This window comes from Panthera leo, chromosome A1 (assembly GCF_018350215.1).
Source record: "Panthera leo isolate Ple1 chromosome A1, P.leo_Ple1_pat1.1, whole genome shotgun sequence".
NCBI lineage: Eukaryota > Metazoa > Chordata > Mammalia > Carnivora > Felidae > Panthera > Panthera leo.
Window position 1 is genome coordinate 135585673 of NC_056679.1, and position 25287 is coordinate 135610959.

Here is a 25287-nt window from a genome sequence, read left to right on the forward strand (position 1 = left end):
GACTATGATAAAGGATACAGATGAACAGCCAGATGAGATACATGGGGGAGGCCTGGGAAGGTCCCGAGCACAGGGGCTTCTGTCCCCATGGACCTGGGGTGTGTCACCCTCCCATTGTGGATGTGTTCTCTCACCTGGAAGCTCCCCAAATCCCATATGATTGGGATTTTTATGGAGGCTTTCTCACATAGGCATGATTAATTATTAACTCTATTTCTAGTCCCTTTCCCATCTCAGGAGAATAGGGGGTAAGGCTAAAAACTCCAAGCTTCTAATCAGGGGTTGGTCTTTCTAGTGACCAGTTCCCATCCAGGATCCATCCAGGAGCTTCATTAGAACAAAAGACACTCCTATCACCCAGGAAATGCCAAGGGACTTAGTACCCTGCTTCAGGAACTGGGATCAAAGACAAATACTAGAACAAGAGATGCTCCTAACATACTTATCATTTAGGAAATCACAAAGGGCTTAGGAGCTGTGGGCCAGGAACCAGGTGTAGAGACTAATATATGTTTTCTATCACCTCACAGTAACTTACATCCAATTTTACAATTTTTTTAGTGTCTATTTATTTTTGAGAGACAGAGAGACAGAGCATGAGTGGGAGAAGGACAGAGAGAGAGGGAAACACAGAATCCGAAGCAGGCTCCAGGCTCTGAGCTGTCAGCTCAAACGCACAAACCATGAGATCATGACCTGAGCCAAAGTCGGACACTTAACCAACTGAGCCATCCAGGTGCCCCCAATTTTAAATCAATTTGCTAAATACCAAAAATGTTGACTAACTCACAATTCCCTGAAAATTCTAGTGGTCTACTGTAAACGTTTTACATATTTTTTTAATTTCTGAATGTTTATTTATTTTTGGGAGTGAAAGAGAGACAGAGCACAAGTAGGGGAGGGGCAGAGAGAGAGAGAGACACAGAATCCGAAGCAGGCTCCAGGCTCTGAGCTGTCAGCACAGAGCCCAACGTGGGCTTGAACCACGAACCACAAGATCATGACTTGAGGTGAGTCAGATGCTTAACTGACTGAGCCACCCAGGCACTCCATATATATTTTTTATTTTTAAGTAATCTCTGCACCCACTGTGGGGCTCAAACTCACAACCCCGAGATGAAGAGTCACATGCTCTACCAACTGAGCCAGCCAGGTGCCTCTACTATAAACTTTTAAATGTTAATGATGACAATTTGAAATTATATAGGAGCAAAAAGCTTAACCGCAGGGCCAGATACATAATTTGTGGAACGCTTGATCTATTTTCCACCTTTCATCTCTAACAAGGAGAAGGATTATTGGACAGAAAATAGTAATAACAAGCATTCAGATGAGAGACCTAAAAACCCAAACTGATGGACAGAGTACAAGAGAGCACCTGGGTTCACAACATCAGCGCAAACCTCCTACCCCAACAAACTACATCCCAGTCTACTACTAGAAGAACGTGGTGATAAAATGAGCTGCTGTTCGTTATCTCTGAAGCATCTTAGAAAATGGGGCAACGATGGACAATGCAATTCTCAGAAAGGCTATTGAACATCACTTTGAACACAGAGAGGAGGACCGGAAGCACTTAAACATGCCCAGGAGTCAGGAAGGACAAGTCAGAATTTAATGAATTAACAGCACTTCCCTTCCTTTTTTTTTTTTTTAAACTCTGCCAGACTGGTAAATCAGAGAAAGCTGTCAAGGCTGTGCTTCGGCATTTTAGCTCAGTGTTTGACAGAGACATCCACCTGTGAACAAGATGGAGGAGTGTGGTCCAGATAACCACAAAGATAGATGGTAATTATGAATCCATGGCAACCCAGAGTCCCTAGACTCTGTCTTCAGCCTCGTCCTGTTCATTGAGTAGGTAGCTGAGTGTATAGCCAGCTTGCTTTTCCTCTGCCTTGATGACTGGGAGAGGTAGCCAATATATTGAATGGCAGAGTGAAGATTCAATGGCCATAAAAACAAGCTAGATTTAACAATGAAAACTTGGAAATAAACGTAAAACACTACACTTACATTTTTTTAATGCATAAGAGTCAGAAAAACGTGACTATGCTTCAAATCAAACACGGTGGGTTTTACCTCTTGCTTTTATTTCTTCTCTTTCCCAAAACCTACCAAAACAGGGGTGGCTGGCTGGCTCAGTCAGTAGAGCATGTGACTCTTGATGTCGGGGTTGTAGGTTCGAGCCCCACGTTGGGTGTAGAGATTACTTAAAATCTTTGGGAGGCGCCTGGGTGGTTCAGTCAGGTAAGCATCCAACTCCAGATTTTGTCTCAGGTCATGAGCTCACAGTTGGGAGATTGAGCCCCGCCTCAGGATCTGCGCTGACAGTGAGGAGCCTGCTTGGGATTCTCACTCTCCCTCTCCCTGCCCCTCTCCCACCTGTTCTCTCTCTATCTATCTCTCTCCCTCTTTCTCTCTCAAACTTAATAAATAAACATTTAAAAAATAAAATAAAATCTTTGGGGCGCCTAGGTGGCTCAGGCAGTTAAGTGTCCAACTCTTGATTTCAGCTCAAGTCATGATTTCCGGGTCCCTGAGATGCAGCCCTGAGTCAGGAAACAGCCAGAGCCTGCTTGGGATTCTCTCTCTCTCTCTCTCTCTCTCTCTCCCTGCCCGCCCCCCTGGCTTGTGCTCTCTTTCTCTCAAAATAAGTAAATACACTTTAAAAAATAAAATTAAATAAACTCTTTTTTAAAAACCTACCAAAACAGGGGCGCCTGGGTGGCTCAGTCGGTTAAGCCTCCGACTCCAGCTCAGGTCATGATCTCACAGTCCATGAGTTCGAGCCCTGCATCGGGCTCTGTGCTGACAGCTCGGAGTCTGGAGCCTGCTTCAGATTCTGTGTCTCCCTCTCTCTGTCCCTCCCCCATTCATGCTCTGTCTCAAAAACAAATAAATATTAAAAAAAAACTACCAAAACAACAGTAAATGAATGTTTTTTAATAAAAGCATAAACCCACAAGCACAAAAAGGAGTGAGGAGAAAAAGAGGACAGGAGATATAGGCAGTAATTTGAAACATGGAAAGCAAAGGAACTGAATTGGCAGAACCCATCAATGAAGTGCCTGCAAAGAGGGATACACTGAGAATGAAGCAAATTCATGTCAAACAACCTTGAAAAGGCTTGGGACTAGGAGGCCCAGGTACTGCAGAAGGGAGTGGGGAACCACAGAGTGAAAAGTAGCATTATGTGGAGGGCCTGGGTGGCTCAGTTGGTTAAGCGACCGACTTCAGCTCAGGTCACGATCTCACGGTTGGTGAGTTCGAGCCCCGCGTCGGGCTCTGTGCTGACAGCTCAGAGTCTGGAGCCTGCTTCGGATTCTGTGTCTCCCCCTCTCTCTGCCCCTCCCCTGCTCACGCTCTGTGTCTGTCTCTCAATAATAAATAAAAAACGTTAAAAAAAATTTTTTTTAAAGTAGCATTATGTGAAAATATGAATAGAATGAACTGCTTGGTGAGAGTGTGTTTCCATTCACTGAAGTTAGAAAACCACTAATCAAATAATTTATACAAGTGAGTGGGTGGCTCAGTCGGTTAAGCGACCAACTTTAGCTCAGGTCATGATCTCGTGGTTCTTGAGTTGGAGCTTGGCCTCAGGCTCTACGCTGATGGTTCAGAGCCTGGAGCCTGCTTCAGATTCTGGCCCACGCTTTCTGCCCCTCCCCCATTCGTGCTCTGTCTCTGTCTCAAAAAATACAAAAAGAAACGTTAAAAAAATTTTTTTAATTGATTCAAGCTTTCAGTAGAAAGCTGGATCCTTTGAAGTCCCATCCTCTCTAAAATCCTGTGATTCTAATCATTCATTAGACAGGTCTCCAATAGATTTTAAGAACTTCTGCATGTAGTTCCTAGAAGTTTCCTATAGGTGGCACTGTGGTATAAGATAAAGCAGCAAACTACATCTACCTGGTTCTTGCAGGCTACAGTAGAGTATGTATGGTAATACCTAATAACTAGAATGTTTCTGAGTTTTAAAAAATCAGAAGCCTGAACCCAAAAATCAGAAGCCTAGAACACCTAGGTACAATAGTTCCAGTGACCCATGAGCCCTTGTGTGCATTAATTTGTCATCCTTCTCAGCTCTGGCCATGTGCCTTATTTCATATCTCAGCTGTGACATTTCTTTTCAATCTATTTGTCACTCTTGGATAGTAAAAGAAATGATAATGCAAAGCATCTGCTCCTTCACGTCTCAAAAGTGTCCTGCCTCATCATGCGCACCTTTTACTTCCAAGCTCCTGGGAGTGTGGCGTCCTACAAGCTTTATCCCCCTTGATTTAAAGAGTAATAATAATAAATAAGAACAGAAGAAAAAACTTCTTTTTCCAGCACAAGTTCAGACCAGGGTCTCAAATATGATTGTCTCTGGCTGTCTTCCCTTTCCACAGCTAAAGGAGATTTATGCTTTGCTTCTTACAAATTAATCACTTAATTAATATCTAGCTCTTCCTGACAAATTTTGCTATTCATCAAAGCTATAAATTTTGGTTTCTTTATTTCTCTTTTCTGTTTCAAACTTACAAGGTCCATGAGGAATATCTGCTTCTCATCAAGGAACATCTCCATGAATTCCATAGATTCAGATAATTCTGCTCCTACATTCAGGTCACAATTCCATGAAAACTTCTAACATTAGGAATCTATAAAACTGTCAGATATGCTCATTTTTGGCATACCTTGCCTCTGGGCTTTTCAAACTATATATATTTTTTTCTAAATGCCATTAATAAACCCTAAAACTCCAGACTGTCTTTTTTTATGCTGGGTTTAGTGTACCTGACAAAAAATTATGAGTTGAGCAGTAAAAAAAAATCCCACATTCATTCTTTCAGTGATTAGATTTTCAATAGAAATGGTACCCTTGGGGCACCTGGCTGGCTCAGTCAGTAGAGCATAAGACTCTTGATCCCAAGGTTGTAAGTTCGAGCCCCACGTTTGGGTGTAGAGATTACAAAGGAAGGAAGGAAGGAAGGAAGGAAGGAAGGAAGGAAGGAAGGAAGGAAGGAAGGAAATGGCACTCTTACACCCTATTTCAAGTATGTATCCTAACAGCCTTGGTCAGTTATAGGCACAGGCCTCCAATATCTGATTGAGTCTGTTCGTATTATTTGTGGTTTTTTCGACAGTGCCCTCTTTAATAACGTGATCTGAAGAATATGCTGTCGTAGCTCACAATATTTCCCATCTGTTTTAATTCTTATACCAACTTTCTAGACTTAGTCTTTCTGTCCTTCTCTGGAGAGAACAGAAATAATTTATTTTATATTTGGAGCAATTAAGAAGCACTTACAGAAACACCTTTGAATTGTCCCACAGAAAGAACCGTGGCACCTGGCTAGGTAGTCCTCCAACTTAATTATTCCTATGGTTTCTCAGCATTTCCAAGATTATCAGTGTACGTGAACACCCATCCTACCACCATATCACCAAATGGAAAACTTTCAAAGGAATGCTATGCATGTGACCTACAGATCCTGCTAGGTTTATTTTGTTTCTTATCTTATTTACAGCACATACTTAAGTCCTTAAGTAGCTTATAAAACAGGAAAGTGCTCTAGTGATCCTTGTAATCTACCGCTATCAGGCAAATTGCAGAGCTTTACAAAAAATGAAAGAATTTAAACTTTGTGGATTTCAGATTCAAATTCAGCATTCAAGCGTCCACGCAAGCCAAATTCACTACTGCTGTGATGGAAGTGTGTCCTGAGTAACCCTAAGGATGAAACAAACCAGGGTCTCGGTCTGTATTTCATGCATCTTGTTACAGATGTGGCTGGTGTAGGGACCAAGGCAGGATGCCCCCAAGATGGGTCACTCTGACATGAAGATTACTCTGAACTGAAGACAACTGAGATCCTACAGGTTCAAGAGAAACTTTTGCCTCTCCCTTAACCACATAGTAGAATCTAAATTATTTCCAGAATAAGGGTTATTAACAGAGGTAAATTTCATCTGAGTGACCCATCTGTCTGACAAGGCAAACCTCTGATTACCAAATATTTGCTCTTCTTATTGCCCTGTGAAGTGCATTCCTTTCCCCTGAAATCCCAGACCCCTACTTCTTTCTCCTTAGGTCAGGATGACATATATACCTCATTCTGCCTGACTATCTTTGGAATCTCCATGTCTGTGTGGATTCCCTGTACATACGCTATCAAATTTGATTTCCTCTTGTCTTGTGTCAATTTGATTCTTAGTCCAACCAGAAGGACCTTGAAGACAACAAGGATGCTTGCTCCCCAACACAAGCATAACACCAGAATGAAGGAGAAGCTTCCAGAGCTGATGAAAGAGCTTCTCAAGAAAGAATAAAAGTTTTTGTTTCTAAGGGGAAAAAAAAATGACTTGAGCCTATACTTACTTCAAGAAAATTTGCAACGAGCTTTAACACATACATTAAGCAAAAACAACTTAACAGACGCTCCAGAATTAGTTTTTCATTAGAGCACATCAAGGGGTGCTAGGTCTCTCCAAAAGTCTGCTCAAAAAAGACTCTGAAGATTTCCCCAATTTATGTCTGTTATGAAGTTCATCTTCCCGTGTTTCTAATAAAACTAAAACCAGAACTATGAAGCTAATGTTGAGGAGAAAAAATTTCCCTTCTTCCTTTCTAGGTTCTTTGTCTGGCCTAATAGTTAAATAGACATAAAAGAGATTCACAGGAGAAAAACAAATTTAATTACATGTATCCTGGAGCCCCACAATGACACAAGACTGAAAGGCAGTCATGCAGTTGAGGCTTACAAACCAACATGAGCTAAGGAAAAGGGGGTAAGGTCCTGAGACTTCAAAGGGAAGGAAGACAAGTAACAGGAATACAGAAGGGCAAATGTGTGGTAAACAGAAGTTTGCCAGGCCATGCATATTAGTCTTTTCCTTGTAAAAAGTTATCTCTGGCTATAGCTTTCTTCCTGGTACAAGCTCCCTCTCTAAATTCTTTTAGGCAGATAAGGGAGAGGTAAAAAGTTTTCCCTGAGTCTGTTGGGTCTTGATCACCTTCAGCTCAAAATAATCCACATGCCAAAATGGCACATTTTGGAGTGGTATATTCTTCTCCCTTTCAATAACAACTTTGACTAGGCTTCTGTATGATTATAGCATATGAAGTGTAATTATATATAGTATTTTATTGTGACCTGCTTGGTCAATGTAAACAATTTGGAAAGCTTAACACTTTACAAATATAGTGTTTTGGGATGACTTCTTTAAAAAGAAAGGGGCACCTGGGTGGCTCAGTCGGTTGAGTGTCCAACTTCAGCTCAGGTCGTGATCTGAGGTTCGTGGGTTCGAGCCCCACTTTAAGCTCTGTGCTGACAGCTCAGAGCCTGAAGCCTGCTTTGGATTCTGAGTCTCTCTTTCTCTCTGTCCCTCCTCCTCTCATGCTCTCTGTCTCTCTCTCAAAATAAATAATTTTTAAGAAACATTAAGAAAAATAAATAAAAAGAAATCAAGCCCCAAAGCAAGGGTGACACCTCCCTTCACTACTTTTGTTTCCACGAGAAACTAAGATTCAGTTTGATGTACATCAATTTAAAGAAACTTTTCTTGGGGTCCCTGACTGGCTCAGTCATTTGAGCTTCTGACTTTCGCTTTTGGCTCAGGTCATGATCTCACAGTCTGTGGGATCGAGCCCTGTGTTGGGCTTCTGCGCAGGCAGTGCAGAGCCTGCTTGGGATTCTGTCTCTCCCTCTCTCTGCTTCTCCCCTGTTTGTGCTTTCTCTTTCTGTCTCTTTCTCTCAAAATAAATAAATAAACTTTAGAAAAAAATTTTTAAATAGTTATGAAGTGTTCATAAGTTTTAACTCTGAGTAAATCAAAGTATATTACGATGAAAACAAAGTAGGCTGTGAGCTCCCAAAATTCAGCTGCATGCAAAGGAATAAAGTAAGCACCTCTGAAAAGGAGGAGGTATTCAGCAGATCTGCTAGACGCAGGAAAAAGCCAAACACAAACTAGTTTTAGGAAACAGCATATATAACCAGCCTGTGAAATGGGTGCTAGGCAGAACAGTATGCACAATTTTTTTTTTAACATTCATTTATTTTTGAGATAGAAAGAGAAACAGAGCACGAATGGGGGAGGGGCAGAGAGAGGGAGACACAGAATCCGAAGCAGGCTCCAGGCTCTGAGCTGTCAATACAGAGCCCGACTCAGGACTCGAACTCACAAACCGTGAGATCATGACCTGAGCCGAGGTCAAAGGGTTAGCCGACTGAGCCATCCAGGCGCCCCAAGTATACACAATTTTTTATTGACAATAGATCGGGCTAGAAACCTGCTTCCTTCTCTAATCATTCCCCAGTCATTCCTGCTTCACTCTTCTTGCCCCAGTCTGGCTTTTTGCAGCAAGTACTGTACAAATTCACGGAGAATTCTGTTGTATTACACTGTCCTCTAGTGGTTTCAAACAGTTCTCGTCTTCCTTTTCTAAGGGCAGTTTTTATCACAGAGCCACACAGAACATATGGTGTTAAAAAAAAAAAAATACCTGTTAAATTGACTGGAATGAATGGCAGAGACCCTATGATGACCATGACTAGATAACCTTGTTCAGCTTCCACGAGAGAATGGGTACCCAGGTAATTTAGGCTCAGGTTCCTTACACCATCTTTGACTTTCCTTGAAAGAGGATAATGCTGTGGCTTTTGCCTTTGCCTCTAGTTCAGGTTCAAGGACCTCCAGTGTAAACTTTTTGGGTAGTATAGCCTGGGAATGCAAAATTTCAAAAAATTATAACTTCACATTCTCTATTGATCAGAACAACGGTACACAGTTGATGTGTTAGAAGCTGGTCTCTGTTCCAGAACATTGTAACTGCAAGGCATTTCAAGTGAGCCTTCACATCTCAGTCATGTCTGAAATGTGAACAGCTCACTTACTAAATAAGGAAACTGTCTACACTAAAGACCCATTAATCTTTCTTTTGTCTGTTTGGTATATTGTGTGTTTGGGTTTGGACTTTTTGTTTTTACTTTATGTAGAATTCAACAACTGTTTATTGCTTCTGCTATGTGCAAGGCACCCTGATGATCATTCTGGGGGTGTGGTGGGGGGGGGAGTGTAAGTGGGACATACCCTTGCCCTCAAAGTGCCTACAGTGTAGGGACAAACCAGAGTTCACACAGATTCTACATAACCAGTATTTCAAAGTGCCCAAGAGAGGGGAGCCTGGCTAGCTCAGTTGATGGAGCAGATGACTCTTGATCTCAGAGTTATCTCAGAGATCTCAGACTTCAAGCCCCACATTGGGTATAGAGGTTACTTAAAAATAAATAAATAAATAAAATCTTGGGGTACCTGGGTTGCTCAGATGGTTAAGTGTCCACCTCTTTTTTATATTTTTTTTAATAGTTATTTATTTATTTTTGAAAGCAAGAGAGAGAGAGAGAAACAGAGCATGCGGGTGCAAAGGAGGGCAGAGAGAGAGAGGGAGACACAGAATCCAAAGCAGGCTACCGGATCTGAGCTATCAGCACAAAGCACATGGGGCTCAAACTCAGGAACCGTGAGATCATGACCTGAGCCAAAGTCAGATATTCAACTATTTGAGCCACCCAGGCGCCCCAAGCCTCCAGCTCTTGATATCAGCTCAGATCATGATCTTCAGGTTCATGGCACTGAGCCCTGCATCGGGCTCTGCACTGATAGTGTGGAGCCTGCTTGGGATTCTCTCCTCTTTCTGTCCCTCCCCAGCTCATGCTTGTGCTCTCTTTCTCAAAATAAATGAACATAAAATTTAAAAAATAAATAAATAAATAAAATTAAATCTTTTTTAAAAGTGCCCCAAGAGAGTGATAGAAAGGTAGTTTTAAGGAGTTCCAAAAAGGAAGGGGTTCCCTCTGAAATAATCTTCTTTGAATGTATGGCACCTGTCACTCCTGATTGAAGACCATTCAATAGCAAACAAACCACAGCGAATTAACAATGACTGAGAGCTAATATCATCTCTCTGTAATGAAATTGTAACTAAGGACAAAATTTTCCACACCTGTTCTTCAGGAAACAAAAATACTACTGTATTTCAACTCAGAAAAAAAAAATCACTCAATAAATACTGGCTTTAAGATACTTTACCAGGTACAAGAAAAGAAAAAAATAAGATATTGACCCTGACCCAAAAGTAGTACAGAAAAGTTGCTTAAAATTAGCAATCATGCAATGTATCAGAACTGAGATCTTGTGAACAACCTTCCCATCTAAACTGAGCTATTTTTTTGAAGTTTTATTTAAAGAATGTATAAATACCTGGGTATTAGTATTGGGTTTATGGGTTTCTTTTATATTTTATCTTTTTTTGCTGGAAGAAAATGTTACGAAACATTGGCTAACAAAGGAATGGTATTTGCATAATATAAAGAACTCCTACAATTCAGTTTAACAATACAAATCACCTGGGGCATCTGGGTGGCTCAGTCCGTTGAGCATCTGACTCTTGATTTTGGCTCAGGGTCGTGGGATCCAGCCTCCCCTGAGGTGTCCTGCTTGAGATCCTATCGTTCCTTCTACCCCCTCTCCCCCACTTGTTCTCTCTTTCTCTCTAAATAATAATAATAATAATAATAATAATAATAATAATAATAAATAATAATGGACGCCTGAGTGGCTCAGTCATTTAAGCATCCCACTTGGGCTCAGGTCATGATCTTGTGGTTCCTGAGTTTGAGCCCCACATTGGGCTCTGTGTTGACAGCTCAGAGCCTGGGGCCTGCTTCAGATTCTGTGTCTCCTCTCTCTGCCCTTCCCCTGTTTGCGCTCTATCTCTTTCTCTCTGTCTCTCAAAAATAAATGAACATTTTTAAAAATTTTTAATAAAATAAAACATCTTTTAAAAATAGCAATGACACGGGGTGCCTGGTTGGCTCAGTCGGTTAAGCGTCCAACTTCGGCTCAGGTCATGATCTCGTGGTCTGTGAGTTCGAGCCCCACATCAGGCTCTGTGCTGACAGCTCAGAGCCTGAAGTCTGCTTCAGATTCTGTGTGCCCCTCTCGCTCTGCCCCTCCCCTGCTCATGCTCTGTCTCTCTCTGTCTCAAAAATAAATAAAACATTTAAAAAAAATTTTTTTAAATAACAATGACACACAAAAAGTTTTAACAATAAAATTGCCCCAAATCCTTGCCCTTTTATTTATTTTTATTTTTAGGGTATCAAAAAATACATTCCAAACTTTTAAATAATACCTTTATTAAGATGTAATTCACAGGGCACCTGGGTGACTGTCAGTTAAGCATCCAACTTTGGCTCAGGTCATGATCTCACAGTTTCTGAGTTGAGCCCCATGTGGGGCTGTCAGTGCACAGCCCACTTGTCCCCTTCTCTCTCTGCCCCTCCCCAACTCATGCCCACTCGCACTCTCTCTCTCTGTCTCTAAAATAAATAAACATAAAAAAATTTTTTTCAGGGGCGCTGGGGTAGCTCAGTTGGTTGAGTATCTGACTTCAGCTCAGGTCATGATCTCATGGTTCATGAGTTCGAGCCCTGCATTGGGCTCTGTGCTGACAGCTCAGAGCCTGCTTCAGATTCTGTGTCTCACTCTCTGTCTGACCCTCCCTGGCTCACACACTCTCTCTCTCTCAAAAATAAATAAACACTAAAAAAAATTTTTTTTTAATTTTTTAAAGATGTAATTCATCTACCATCCAATTCTCCTATTTAAAGCATACAATTAAATGGTTTTCAGTATATTCACAGAGTTGTACAGCTATCACCACAATCAATATTAGAACCTTTTTATTGCCCCCAAAAGAAACACTACCCTTTAGCCATCACTCCCTAGCCTTAGGCAATCATTAACCTACATTATATATAGATTTGCTTGTTGTGTACATTACATATAAATGGAATCATACAATATGTGCCCTTCTGTGATTGATTTCTTTCACTTACATGTTTTCAAGATTCATCCATGTTGTAGCCTCTACATAAGACTCTTACCAGACATATGGTTGCAAATATTTTCTCCTATTCTGTAAATTATCTTTTCACTTTGCTGATAGTGCCCTTTTGAAGCACAAAATTTTTAATTTTAATGAAGTCTCACTTACTCTTCCTTTTGTATCTTTTTTTTAAGTAGGCTCCACATGAGACTTGAATTCATGACCCTGAGATTGAGTCAGATACTCTACCAACTGAGTCAGTCAGGCACCTCTATCTTTTTCTTTTTCTTTTTCTTTTTTAATCTTTTTATCTTTTTCTTTGGTTGCTTGTGCTTTTGTTATAGCCAAGAAACCATGACCTAATCCAAGGTCATAAAGATCTATATCTATATTTTATTCTAACAGATTTATAGTTTTAGCTCTCAAATTTAGATTTTTAAATATTTGAAATTAATTTTTGTCCAAGGTGTGAGGTAGGGATTCAGATTCATTTTTTTGCTTATGAATATCCAGTTGTCCCAACACCATTTGTTGGGAAGATCATTCAACCTCCAATGAGTTCTCTTGGCACCCTTGTTGAAATCAATTGAGTATTACATGTGAGGGTTTCTTCTTAGACTCTCAATTCTACTTCTTTGACTTATATATCTATTCTTATGCCAGTGCCACACAATTTTGATTATTGTATTTGTGTAGTACATTTTGAAATTGGAAAATGTGAGTCCTCCAACTTTGTTCTTTTTCTATATTATTTTGGCTATTTTAGGTTCCTTGAATTTCCATATAAATTTTAAGATTAGCTTGTCAATTTCTTCAAAAATCCAGCTAGAATTTTTACAGGGAGTGTACTGAATCTGTAAATCAATTTGGGGAATATGCCCACTTCAATAATATTAAACATGAACATGGACACCTTTCCATTTATTTATGTTCTCTTTAAAAAATTTTGTAACATTTATTTTTGAGAGAGAGAGAACAGAGAGAGCACAAGTAGGGGAGGGGCAGAGAGAGGGAGACAGAGGATCCAAAGCAGGCTCTGCACTGTGAGCAGAGACCTCAATGTGGGGCTCAAACCCATGAACTGTGAGATCTTGACCTAAACTGAAATCAAGAGTTGGCTGCTGGGGCGCCTGCATGGCTCAGTGGGTTAAGCATCCGACTTTAGCACAATTCATGATCTCACAGTTCGTGAGTTTGAGCCCCACATCAGCCTCTGTGCTCAGAGCCTGGAGCCTGCTTCAGATTCTGTGTCTCCCTCTCTCTCTCTGCCACTCCCCCACTCATGCTCTGCCTCTCTCTCTTTCTCTCTCTCAAAAATAAAAATAAACCTTAAAAAAAAAAAAAGAGTTGGCTGCTTAACCCACTGAGCTACCCAGGCATCCCAACTTAGGTTTTCTTTAATTGTTTTCAACATGATTCACAGTTTTCAAAATATATATTTTATACCTCCTTTGATTAAATTGATTCCTAAGTATTTTATTCTTTTGATGCTATTATAAACGGAATTGTTGAATTGTTTTCCTAATTTCATTTTTGGATTGTTCATTACAAACGTTTAGAAATGGGCACATGGGTGGCTCATTCAGTTAAGTGTCTAACTCTTGATTTCTTTTCTGGTCAGAATCTCACTGTTCTTGATATGGAGCACTGTGTTGGACTCTGCACTGACAGTGTAGAGCCTGCTTGGGATTCTCTCTCTCCTTCTTTCTCGGCCCCTCCTCAACTCATTCTCTCTCTCTCTCTCTCTCTCTCTTTCTCTCAAAATAAATAAATAAACTTAAAAAAAATGTAGAGAAATGAAATTTATTTTTGTTTATTGATCTTGCATCCTGTAGCCTTGCTCAACTTGTTTATTTCTACCAATTTTTTTAGTTGGGTTCCTCATATTTTCTGCATGTAAGATCATGTCATCTATAAATACCAATATCTTTACTTCTCTCTTTCCAGTCTGAATACCTCAAGACCCCTGAATACCCACACCCCTCATGATAGTGTACTATGAATTTTTCTAATTAAATGATACGTAAAATTTTGGTGGGGGGAAGATGTGGCAAGAACCATGAAGGGACTAAGATGTTACTGTGCTTGCAAACTCACAATTAGCCTGCTACAGTTTCCTGAAGCCAGCAGAAGTCTGACCAAGACTCCTGGATCAGAGACAAAGGACTTTGTTAACCACACAGGTAACATGAGCCTCACGTTTGCATCACTTCATCTTGCCTCCCGCACCTTCAAATCCCATGAGGGTGATGCCTCACAGCCTAAGTAGTTGCTAAGCATGCAACTGAAAGTTTAGGAAATTCCAGTCCTTTTTAAAGAGTCTGCTAGCCAACCTCCCCAACCCTTGTCTTAGAGTGAGCCTTTATCTTTTTTATCCTGATCAGCAATAAATCTTCCCTCTGCCCCAAAAGGAGTTATTACCTCTATCTTCCAAGGCTGTTTGCTATACAAACATCCTTGAAAACATAGTCTCTAACAACGGCTGTCAATGCCTTTGCTGAAAAGACACGCAGAAACACAAAAGGCCTATACAGAATTGTCTTTTGGCAAGATTCTTTTCAGTTTGTTTTCCCCCAAAGTGTGTTGCTATCAGCTGAGTTTCTCATCAGTTTGAGAAGAAAGATAATAATACTGTGTTTTCCTCCACTTTGGAATATAAGTGGTACTGGCACATAGTAGGCCTTCATTAAGTATTTCCTTTTTGACAGCTGGGTGGATTAATGGATAAATGGAAGGATATATTCCTGAAACACATGGGGCATAATTAGTAAATGAATTCTTGAATGAAACTTCGAGATTCACAATAAAATTCTGATTTGCTAGTTGAAAATGTGCAAATATGAACTATATCTCTCCATCTCCTCATTTGCATCCTCCTCGTCACTCCTGTAGATAGTGTTTTTCATTTTTAACTGCCCACATTTAATGTCTGCTAAAAACATTACACAGAGTCCCTAACTGCTAAGAACTCAAATCCTTAAAACAACACACTACTTCCCTGTATAGCTTTGCAATGGTAGTGTGGAGCCTGTTATCTCTGAGAATATCGATATCAATATCTCTGAGAATTCCAACCCCAGTCTGCTTCCTACCCTGGTCAGGACAGATATGGAATTACTGAACATTGTCTTACTTTGCTTTTCTGACATCAAATAGAGGATAAAAATATGTTTGGCATCAGATAAAGTCCTTGTGTGAGTTTGGGGAAGCTTTCTCCACTAAGGTGCAACATATTAGGAGTTGATTTTTAGAAGCATGGTACTGTTTCTTGGTCTAAAGTAAAAAGCACTTAACAAAATCTATGTGCAGCTTATTGTTAGTCAGGGTTTGGTACCATATCAGCCGTACCATTCAGTGTTCTTAATTGCAAACCACCACCTCCAGTCTGACTAGTTCATGCAGGAATGTATCAAGGGATATTGGGTAATTCACGGAACCTTTGTAGGACCAGAGAGCCAGGCTCTGCCACTGGGCAACCAGAAGCAAGGTCCAACTACACCAGGGGGGGTCACTTGGCCAACAACACCATGGTCACTGCCGCTTGGCACCAGTGACCCCTAGGAATGGACACCAGAAGTTCTGCCATTGATGCTTTCAAAGTACTAAATGCCTCCTCCAGAGAAGAAAAAAAGTGTCCCCACTTGCTGCTTTCTCAGCTGAAGTTAAGTCACACTTGAATATGTCTGACTGATGAGACCCAGGTCATATACCAGAACCCTCGCTTCAAGGAAGTCTAGGCTATGAGTTTTCTGGTTTCAGCATTGGGACGGTAGAATACAGCACGTGGAAAATGACCAAAATATGTGTAATCTTATAGCGGATACTGTCAGTAAGGCCTTTGCCTATATGCCCTTGGATCCCTTTCCCATTATTACACATGCAAGGAGCACTCCTAACAACCAATACCATCCTCTCATTGTCAGAGAACTCTCAAAATATCCCAATTCCCTTGCATTATGGTCTGAATGTTTGTATTTCCCCAAGATTCCTATGTTGAAATGCTAACCCCCAAGGTGATGATATTAAGAGTTGGGTCTTAGGGAGGTTATTAGGTTATTACGTTCTGCCCTCATGATTCAGATTAGTGCCTTTATTTAAAAAAAAAAAAAAAACACATAGATGGGACATCTGGGTGGCTGTCAGTTGAGCCTCCGACTTTGGCTCAGGTCATATCTCATGGTTCATGGGTTCAAGCCCCACATTGGGCTCTCTGCTATCAATATGGAGCCCATATCAGATCCTCTGTCCCCCCATCTCTCTGTACCTCCCCCACTCACGCTCTCTCTCAAAAATAAAAAAATAAACATTAAAACAAACAAATACATAAAAAACACACAGAGAGCTAGCTCACCTCTCCCACCATGTGAGGACACAGCAAAAAGGTGACACCAGGAAGTGGATCTTCACTAGATACTAACACTGCCACTGCCAGCATCTTGATCTGGGATTTCTCAGCCTCCAAACCTAGGAGAAATAAATGGGTGTGGTTTATAAACCACCCAGTTTATGGTACTTTTGTTATAGCAGCCCAGACGCACTAAGACAGCTCACCTCCATCAGGACCCTCTGAGGTGTGATCTTCACGGTATCCAAGCTCCCCAGTGGGACTTTTCCTGATATCACATCCTTACTTGTCTTTCTTTCCTGTTCTCCTTCCACTCTCCTGCTTTTCCTGGAGATATTTACTAGTAAGTCACTTTTATTCAAATTCTTACCTCAGAGTTTGCTTCTGGGAAATGCAACAAGTACCTGAAAGTGGACCTAGAATATGGTAAGCACTCAACAAAATTCATTGGAAGGAAGGAAGCTGGTGCTAAGTTGCCCCTTATGACAACGTCCACCATATTCTTTAATCAAGATTCCCACAAGTGGTTTATGAAACAGGCGCTCCCCATATGGTTCTCTTACTACATTGGAGTCAGTTGTCACTCATGCGATCAGGAAGAAAGGAGTAAAACAGCTGACACTGAAGGGCACTTTGCCATTCTAGGGGGTAGTCTTGCCTTACTAGTTATATAATAACTGACAATTTACTTAACCCTTTTTGAGTTTAACTCTGCAGCATAAAATAATGCCAACCTTGAAAGGATCTCAAAATTAAATGAGGGGTATCTGGGCAGCTCAGTCGGTTAAGCCTCTGATTCTTGTTTTCTGCTCAGGTCATGATCTCATAGTTTGTGAGTTTGAGCCCCACATTGGGGTCTGCACTGACAGTGTAGAGCCTGCTTGGAATTCTCTCTCTCTCTCTCTCTCTCTCTCTGCTCCTCCCCTGCCCATGCTGGCACTCTCTCTCTCTCCCTCTCTCAAAAATAAATAAATAAACTTTAAAAATATTAATAAATAAAAACTAAATAAGAGATTACCTGGTTCTTAGAAGAGCCACTCCAAAAATTTAGTTCCCTTTCTTGCTCCTTCCAGATGATGGGAAGTGAAAGTGAAAGAAAATGTTTCAGCTCCATATTTGTCACTGTGTGCAAATGAGTCAAATGTAGATTAAAAAATAAAAGCTGGGAGGGAGAAGTCTCAGCCCTCCCAGGCTAGCATGAGTTGGCTGTGCCAAAAAGGAGATGACCTACATGATCATGAGATGGGTTACACACAAGAAGACTGAGAAAATAAGGCAATATATTGAGGATAATGGGAGCCATGTTTCTCATTCTCAGGGAAGAGAGGTAGAAATACAAGGGGAAAGTCTAGAATGAAACATCTACAGTTGGATTGTAATTGGAGGTATCAGTGTGAATTCCTGACTGATTCAAGTTTGTAATGGAGGCCCTTAAGAGTAATGGAAAGAGCGCCTGGGTGGCTCAGTTGGTTAAGCGTCTGACTGCAGCTCAGATCATGATCTCACAGTTCATGAATTCAAGCCCTGCATCAGGCTCTCTGCTGTCTGCACATAGCCTGCTTTGGACCCTCTGTCCCCTCTCTCTCTGCCCCTCCTGTGCTCTCTCTCTCTCCTCTCTCAAAAACAAACAGACATTAAAAAAATTTTTTTTAAGAGTAACAGAAAGCCACTGAAAGACTGCAGGGTGAAATGCAGTGGGGTAGGCAGTTCATTATAAGATTTGCATTAGGAAAATATTACCATACTATGACAAAATGTGGAAAACAGATTGGATAACGTAAAAGACTGAACTTGCAAAATAAGTAAGGGGTTACTGTGGTGTCTGGGTGGCTCAGTTGGTTAAGCTTTGGCCTTCAGCTCAGGTGAGCTTGAGTCCCACGTCGTCAGGCTCTGCACTGACAGTTCAGAGCCTGGAGCCTGCCTTGGATTCGGATTTCTGTGTCTCCCTCTCTCTCTGCCCCTCTCTTGCTCACTCTCTCAAAAATAAATATTTTTTTTACTTAAAAAAAATTGGAATGGGTTACTAATGTGGCTGAAACAAAAGTTAATGGTAGCCTAGACTTGATGGTGGTAATAGAAATGGAAAAATTTAGATTGATTCAAGAAATATTGAGAAGGTAAAAAAATGACATGAATTGGTGATGGATTCAATATAGATCACAAGGAAGGGGAGGTGTTCAAGATGATAGCTAAGTTGTTGGTTTGCTAAGCTAAATAAATGATGCCATTCAATGAGGTAGAAAACATTAGAAGAGAATCAGGTTTATGGGAAAGATCACATACTGGCTTTGAAACATAAAGAACTTGAGCTTCCTTTGAGACAACCATTGTGGAGTTCACAAAATCAACAAAAAGGAATGTTTCAAGAAAAGAGTTCATCTATGTCGACAGCTTTAGAGGGGTGAGGTAATATATGGCTCAAAAATATCCATGAGAGAGCTATTTCAGGGTACTGATGGATGGAGAAGCCAGGTTGAAATGGATTGAGAAGTGACCAAAGGGAAATAGCATAGAGGCACTTGTCCTTCCACTACAACTTCCACAGTTGTAGGAAATGTCCTTAAATCGGCCTAAAAGAAAAGTGCCATAATTCTAACCAAATCAGAAATATCAAGTGAATTCAAGCTCACACGTGTCATGTTACCTCGTTTTCTGGGCTCCAAAAGAATGGAACTTGCTCTAGAAAAACAATAGTTACTTGTTAACACTACCACTCTAATTGGAAAATAAAAATTCTACAAAAATTGCTACAGAAAAGTCACTTGGAGTCACTTTAGCTTTTTTTTTAATGAATTTCTTTTTTTTTTTTTTAGTGTTTATTAGTTATTTTTGAGAGAGAGAGAGAGAGAGAGAGAGCGCACCTATCTGCAGGAGGGGCAGAGAAAGAGGGAGACAAAGGATCTGATTTGGGCTCTATGCTGACAGCAGAAGCCCAATGCAGGGCTCAACTCAAGAACCATGAGATCATGACCTAAACCAAAGTCAGATGCTTAACCAACTGGACCACCCAGGCACCCCTGGAGTCACTTTAGCTTTTAAAGTCATGCATTCCACGGAGCGGCAAAGTGGTTCAGTAGGTTAACTGTCCAACCTCAGCTCAGGTGATGATCTTGCGGTTCTTGAGTTCAAAGCCCACATGGGGCTCTGTGCTGACAGCTCCGATCCTGGAGCCTGCTTCAGATTCTATATCTCCCTCCCTCTCTCTGTCCCTCTCCCGCTGGCACTGTGTGTGCAATCTCTCTCAAAAACAAACATTGAAAAAAAATTTTTTTAAGTCATGCATTCTTGTGTTTTATACATGGGATGTGTCATCCCACAGTGCTTTCCTCCCATATCTAAAATCTTATCCAAGTTTCAGGTCAAGTTCTATCAGTGAGTCTTTTCTAGGTATAATCATATCACACCTTATTTGGGAAACCTTAGCATTTGTGCCTTTAACCTTTACTGTGGTGAACCAGGCCTTGCTCGCAAACTGCTAAATATTTCCACAATAGATTATGAAGCCAGAGCAGGCACAGACAGTGATTTCTCAATCTTTTATAGGTTTTTAAGACTCTTTATCTATATTCAAATTAAGTACAGTATTGTAAACCGCTCCAAACTCCATTCCATCTCCCAACCCAGTCCACAAATTTCCCTATGAGTAATAATAACAGTTAACATTCACTGATTACTGTGTACCTTTCAAAATGTTCTAGACATTTTCACATAACATATAATCTTCCCAACAACCCTATGACATACATATTTCTATCCCTATTTTACAAATAAGAAAATTGAGGTACAGAAAGGCCAAGTGACCAATTATTAAGTGGCAGAGTTACAATTGAAACTGGCAGACCTCACGTTCCTAAATTTTTAGCAACAGAAAAAAAAAAAAACAAAAAAAAAACCCTAATAAGGCCTGGTCCTCTCTACCCAAGATTTACTGATGTACCAGGATTAAGTCTAGCATAGTCTAGCAGCCAAATTTTAAAAGATACTGTATTGTATTTGATCACACATTGTCCATTTTCTATGCCTTCTTCCGCGGTGCTACAAGAATCGGCTGTATTCCTGACGGCACAGAGGTGGCGCTGCAGGGACAGGTAAGCGCGACGGCAGCGTCAATACGAAGAGCTGATCCCGAGAAACGATCCGATCCCGTCACCCGTGTAGGCGGTGCCTAAGGAAGGGCGAGAGAAAGCGAGTGTTCTGTTATGCGCAGGCGCAGGGCTGGGCACTCCCCCGGGAGTGAGGGCTGCTGGGCCCGATGACGTGGCCTGGCAACGTCCGCTCCGGTGCGCCTCGGGGGAGCCCGGCGCCGCCGGAACTGCCCGCGGCCTAGTCCCGACGCGCGTGTGCTAGTGAGCAGGAGCCGGGGACGGCGGCAGCGGTGGCGGCCTGGCCTGTGGGGACCCGAGGGGGCCGCTATCATGGGGGAGTGACGCGCCTGCGCCCGCTGTTCCGCGGCAGCGGCGAGACATGAGGAAACCCCGCGGCGGGGGCAGCGGCGGCGGCTCCTGAGCCCCGGGATGGAGGAGAAATACGGCGGGGACGTGCTAGCCAGCCCCAGCGGCGGCGGTGGCCTCGGGCCGGTGGACGTGCCCAGCGCTCGGTAGGTGTGACCCACCCAGCTCGCGCCTCCGGAGCGGCTCTCCCACTCGCGGACCCGGACGGCAGCTGCCCCCCGGGCGCGCGGTCACCGGCGTCCCTCCTGTCCCATTGACAGCCCGGTGCGCCCTCAGCTCAGCTCGCGCGCGCCGGGAGCCGTCCGTCCTCTCCCTCTGCCTCGGGTGCCTGTGACTTTCATTGGCTCCCCCGTTGCCCGCTGCAGAATGAACGCTCTAAAACCCAGGGCCGTTCTGCTGGAGTTTTTGGTCTGTTCAAGGCAGACCGTTAACCTTCGCTCTGCCCGCCGGCCCGTGCACGGGAGACGTTTCTCTGGTCCGTGACAAACATTTCTGTTGGCTCTTTCTCCCTGCAACAGTAGTTTAGTGACTACTTAACCTTTCTGGCGTCTCCCTGCGTAAGTTAGGGGAAGGTGTCACCATCTTCAGGCGAAGAAACCAAAGTACAAACGGATGAACTTCGATATTCAGGTTAACCCCGTACATCAAAAATGCAGCCCGGCATCTAGTTTTCTTTATCTTTCTGATTTTATTTTTTTATTATTAAATGAGAAATGTGTGCTCATGGTAAATACCAAAAAAAAAAAAAAAAAAAACCCACCTCAAACACTACAAAAATTTCTAGAATGAAAAGCGGAAATACCACTTTACCAGCGCCCCCCCCCCCATGTTCCCACTAACCTCCACAGGTAAGTACAGTAACCACTTGCGAGTGTCTCCTTCTTGATTTGTCTTAAGTTCTGAAGTAGTGTCAAAGATGCATAGAATTCAGCCCAACGGTTTTGTTGGAATTGGTATTTAGTGTCTTCATTTTTAATGAGGTTCTGTTTTTTTCTTACTCCTTTTGAGATTTAAAGATTGTTTTGATAAATCCTTTGAAACGGTAGAAATAGCGTTGCTAACACACCCTTTTTTACTGAAAAGAAAAGAACACATAAAATGCTGGAACAGAACTTTAATCAATTGCATTTTTGTAGTATAAGTTTAATTGTCTAATCTCTTGTAAATAACAGCATCGCATATTATTGACCGAACCATGACAGGGAAATGCAATAGGCGATTCTGGTCTGGATTTTCGTAGTAGAGGGAAAAAATTGCTGTAAAGAACAGTAATAGGTCTGTTGACAAAATTAGACCATGGGTGATGAAGTAGCATAAAAATGTTAAATTTTCTGAAGTTGAAAACTTTCCTGATTTTATAAGAAAATATCCATGTTCTTAGGAAATCCAAATTTAGGGGTAAAAAATGTGTTGTAAGTAACTTATTCTTAAGTGGTTGAGGAAAAAAACGCCTGTATTTAAAGAGAGAGAGAGAGGGGCGCCTGCGTGGCTCAGTCGGTTAAGCATCTGACTTTGGCTCAGGTCATGATCTCACGGTCCGTGAGTTCGAGCCCCGCATCGGGCTCTGTGCTGACTGCTCAGAGCCTGAAGCCTGTTTCAGATTCTGTGTCTCCCTCTCTCTCTGACCCTCTCCCATTCTTGCTCTGTTTCTCTCTGTCTCAAAAATAAATAAACATTAAAAAAAAATTAAAAAAATATATAAACACTAAACATTTAAAAAAAAAAAAAAAAAAAGAGAGAGAGAGAGAATGCAAATGGGACAATTAACAATGAGGGAATCCAGGTAAAGGGTATATGATTCTTGCTACTTTTCTGTAAACTAGAAATTATTTTTATTAAATAGTTTCAAGCTATTATTTATTCAGGAGATTACTATCTTAAGTAGATGTAGTAAACAGCCTTTTGCTTAGCAGAACTGCTCTTGTAGTTCATTAGAAAAATTCAACTCAGGAGTGATTGCATTTTTAATAGATTCCCAGTTGCAAGAATTTTCCTTTGTCTAGACTGATAATCCAATACTAGTTATAATCTGCAGCAGAAACTAGTTCACAAATCCTTTACTTGTGGGTATTTTTATGCCCAAATTCACAATTTAAAACAATTGTTTAAAATCTTTCTTTTCGGCTTCTGTAAGTACTCTTTGCAGGAAACAGGGTGATGGTCAACATTGTTGGACACCTGTGTCCGATGTGCTTTGAGTATAGCATCTAATTTAATCCTTAATACAGTGCTACAGACTACATAATAGTATCCTTGTTTCACAGATCAAGAAACTGATATAATAGAAAAAAGTTTATCGTCAGAAGTTAACAGAAAGAATAACTGAACTAGGAATCAGTTATCCTAAACCCCATGCCTTACATGTACTGATTTTGTTTTTTGTTTACTGGAGAACCATGAGCTGCTGCGCTGGGCAAAGCCCAAGAAGCACATTTAGACCCAAACCCAAATTTCAGTAATTCCAGGTTTAGAGAACCAGAGATTTTTGTAATCCTATATATAAAAGACCAGTGATATGTTTGATGGAACTAGTTAATGGCCAATCATGATTTATAACTTGAGTAGGTCAAGTATGTCTCCCAGAGTTGCCCAGAAAGTAGCTCAAAGACCACTGCCCCTGTTGAAGAGCCTCCCTCTCCTCACCCCCACATCTTTCCTTAGTAAATAAAGCTGTTTCAGTGTTTCCCTGCACAATATGAACTACAGTACCTACTTATTAGTATAAGGTTATTTTGCCTTAGCTGGTGTTTCATCTGTAGGCCTACAGGAAAACTTCGTTGAGACTTTAAAAATCAGAGTCCAGGGCAGCTGGATGGCTTAGTCGGTTGAGCATCCAAGTCTTGATTTCTGTTCAGGTCACGATCTTACAGTTCATGGGTTCAAGCCCCACATCGCACTCTGTGCTGACAGTGCAGAGCCTGCTCTCTCTCCTCTCTCTGCTCCTCCCCCGTGCTTGCACATGTGTTCTCTCTTTCTCTATCTCAAAGAAATGCTCTCAAAATAAAATCAGAGAGTCCAACTTTTAACTAAATGTTAAAATAATTTTCCTAGTTTAATAATAGTACCAAAAATCTTCAACATGTTACACAGAAAGTCACATAGCAATATCAAAATATGTGTACAATTGTAAATATGTCAATATATAATATATGCATGTGTCTATGAAGAAGTGCAAAGGAAATGGCTTGGAAGGATGACCAGTTGGTCACCTATGAGGAGGAAGTTAGGAACCATTTTACCTAAAATTTTAATAACAAGCAGCTTCTCAGGAATTACTTTATAGTCTCTGTAGTTTAAAAATTAAAAAGGGAATAAAGAAAATTAGTGTCATCATAATAGAGGGACACCTGGGTAGCTCAGTTGGTTAAGCATCTGACTCTTGATTTTGTCTCAGGTCTTTATCTGTCTCTCTGTTGTGAGATCCAGCCCTGTGCTTGAACCTGCTTAAGGTTCTCTCCTTCCCACCCCCCCCCCTTCTGCCTCTCCCCCCCTCAAAAAAATTAATTTTTTTAAAAAAGATTATAATATGGGGCACCTGGGTGACTCAGTCGGTTACGAGTACAACTTAGGCTCAGGTCATGATCTAGCAGTCTGTGAGTTCTGCCCCTCTTCTGGTAGCACGCTCTCTCTCTCAAAAATACATAAACATTAAAAAATATAAAATAAAAAAGTAAAAAATCATAATAGTAGTAAGTTATCAAGAACTATTTTACTTAAATTAATGTTCCTTCTGACTAAATCTTGTGTTTGAAGTACCAAACTTATTTATTTTAAAGTTTTATTAATACTTTAAACAAAAGTAACTTAGAGGCTTCTGGGTGGCTCAGTCGGTTGAGCTTTGGCTCACGTCATGGTCTCATGGTTTATGAGTTTATGAGTTTGAACCTACCCAGGTGCCCCTCTATTATGATACTAATTTTCTTTATTCCTTTTTTAATTTTTAAACTACAGAGATTATAAAAGTAATTCCTGCATTAGGGTCCTCTTTCCTCCTCTGTCTCTGCCCTTCCCCCACTCACACTTTCTCTCTCTCTCTCTCTAAAAAATAAAAACATTTAGAAAAATAATAAAAATAACTTAGAGGGGCACCTGGGTGGCTCAGTCGGTTGGGCAGCCGACTTCGGCTCAGGTCATGATCTCGCGGTCCGTGAGTTCGAGCCCCGCGTCAGGCTCTGTGCTGACAGCTCAGAGCCTGGAGCCTGTTTCAGATTCTGTGTCTCCCTCTCTCTGACCCTCCCCCGTTCATGCTCTGTCTCTCTCTGTCTCAAAAATAAATAAACGTTAAAAAAAAAAAAATTTAAAAAAAAACTTAGAAATAATTTCTCCTATTGCCCCATCTTGGCAGAACAATTTTATTAAAGATAACTTGCCTTTTCCTTAATAACTTCTGGTCATTATGATCTAGTTAATTGAGCTTTAAATACATTTATTCGAAGGCTTAATCCTAGTATTAGTATTTTCCAAATGCTGCTGTCTGCTTTGAAATACCCTTTCCCTTTTCTTCCATTATAATTCCTACTTAGTCTTTAACACAGTTACACATCTCAAACTCTGAAGACAGACCTTTGCTTCCAAAGTTAGGGTTAGTTGCTTCTACATCTATTTTAAAAGTC

General features: G+C 41.1%; 1 protein-coding gene and 1 long non-coding RNA gene across 3 annotated transcripts in view; one reads left to right on the top strand and one right to left on the bottom strand.

The window, feature by feature from the left end:
- Positions 1-20387, bottom strand: part of LOC122220979 — a 43983-nt gene extending 23596 nt beyond the window's left edge. The window contains exons 1-4 of one of the 2 annotated variants that reach the window (XR_006203062.1): positions 20207-20387; positions 17242-17289; positions 16430-16550; positions 16230-16342 (exon numbers count right to left, since the gene is read on the bottom strand). This is a non-coding gene — a long non-coding RNA (uncharacterized LOC122220979). The remainder of the gene's footprint in view (positions 1-16229; positions 16343-16429; positions 16551-17241; positions 17290-20206) is intronic. The other variant, XR_006203063.1, reaches the window with a different exon arrangement.
- A 94-nt stretch (positions 20388-20481) lies between these two features.
- The window catches only part of SLC30A5 (solute carrier family 30 member 5), a 36912-nt gene continuing 32106 nt past the window's right edge, over positions 20482-25287 (top strand). The window contains exon 1 of the mRNA XM_042940445.1: positions 20482-20820. Coding sequence (XP_042796379.1) covers positions 20738-20820 — 83 coding nt within the window. The 5' untranslated portion in view covers positions 20482-20737. The remainder of the gene's footprint in view (positions 20821-25287) is intronic.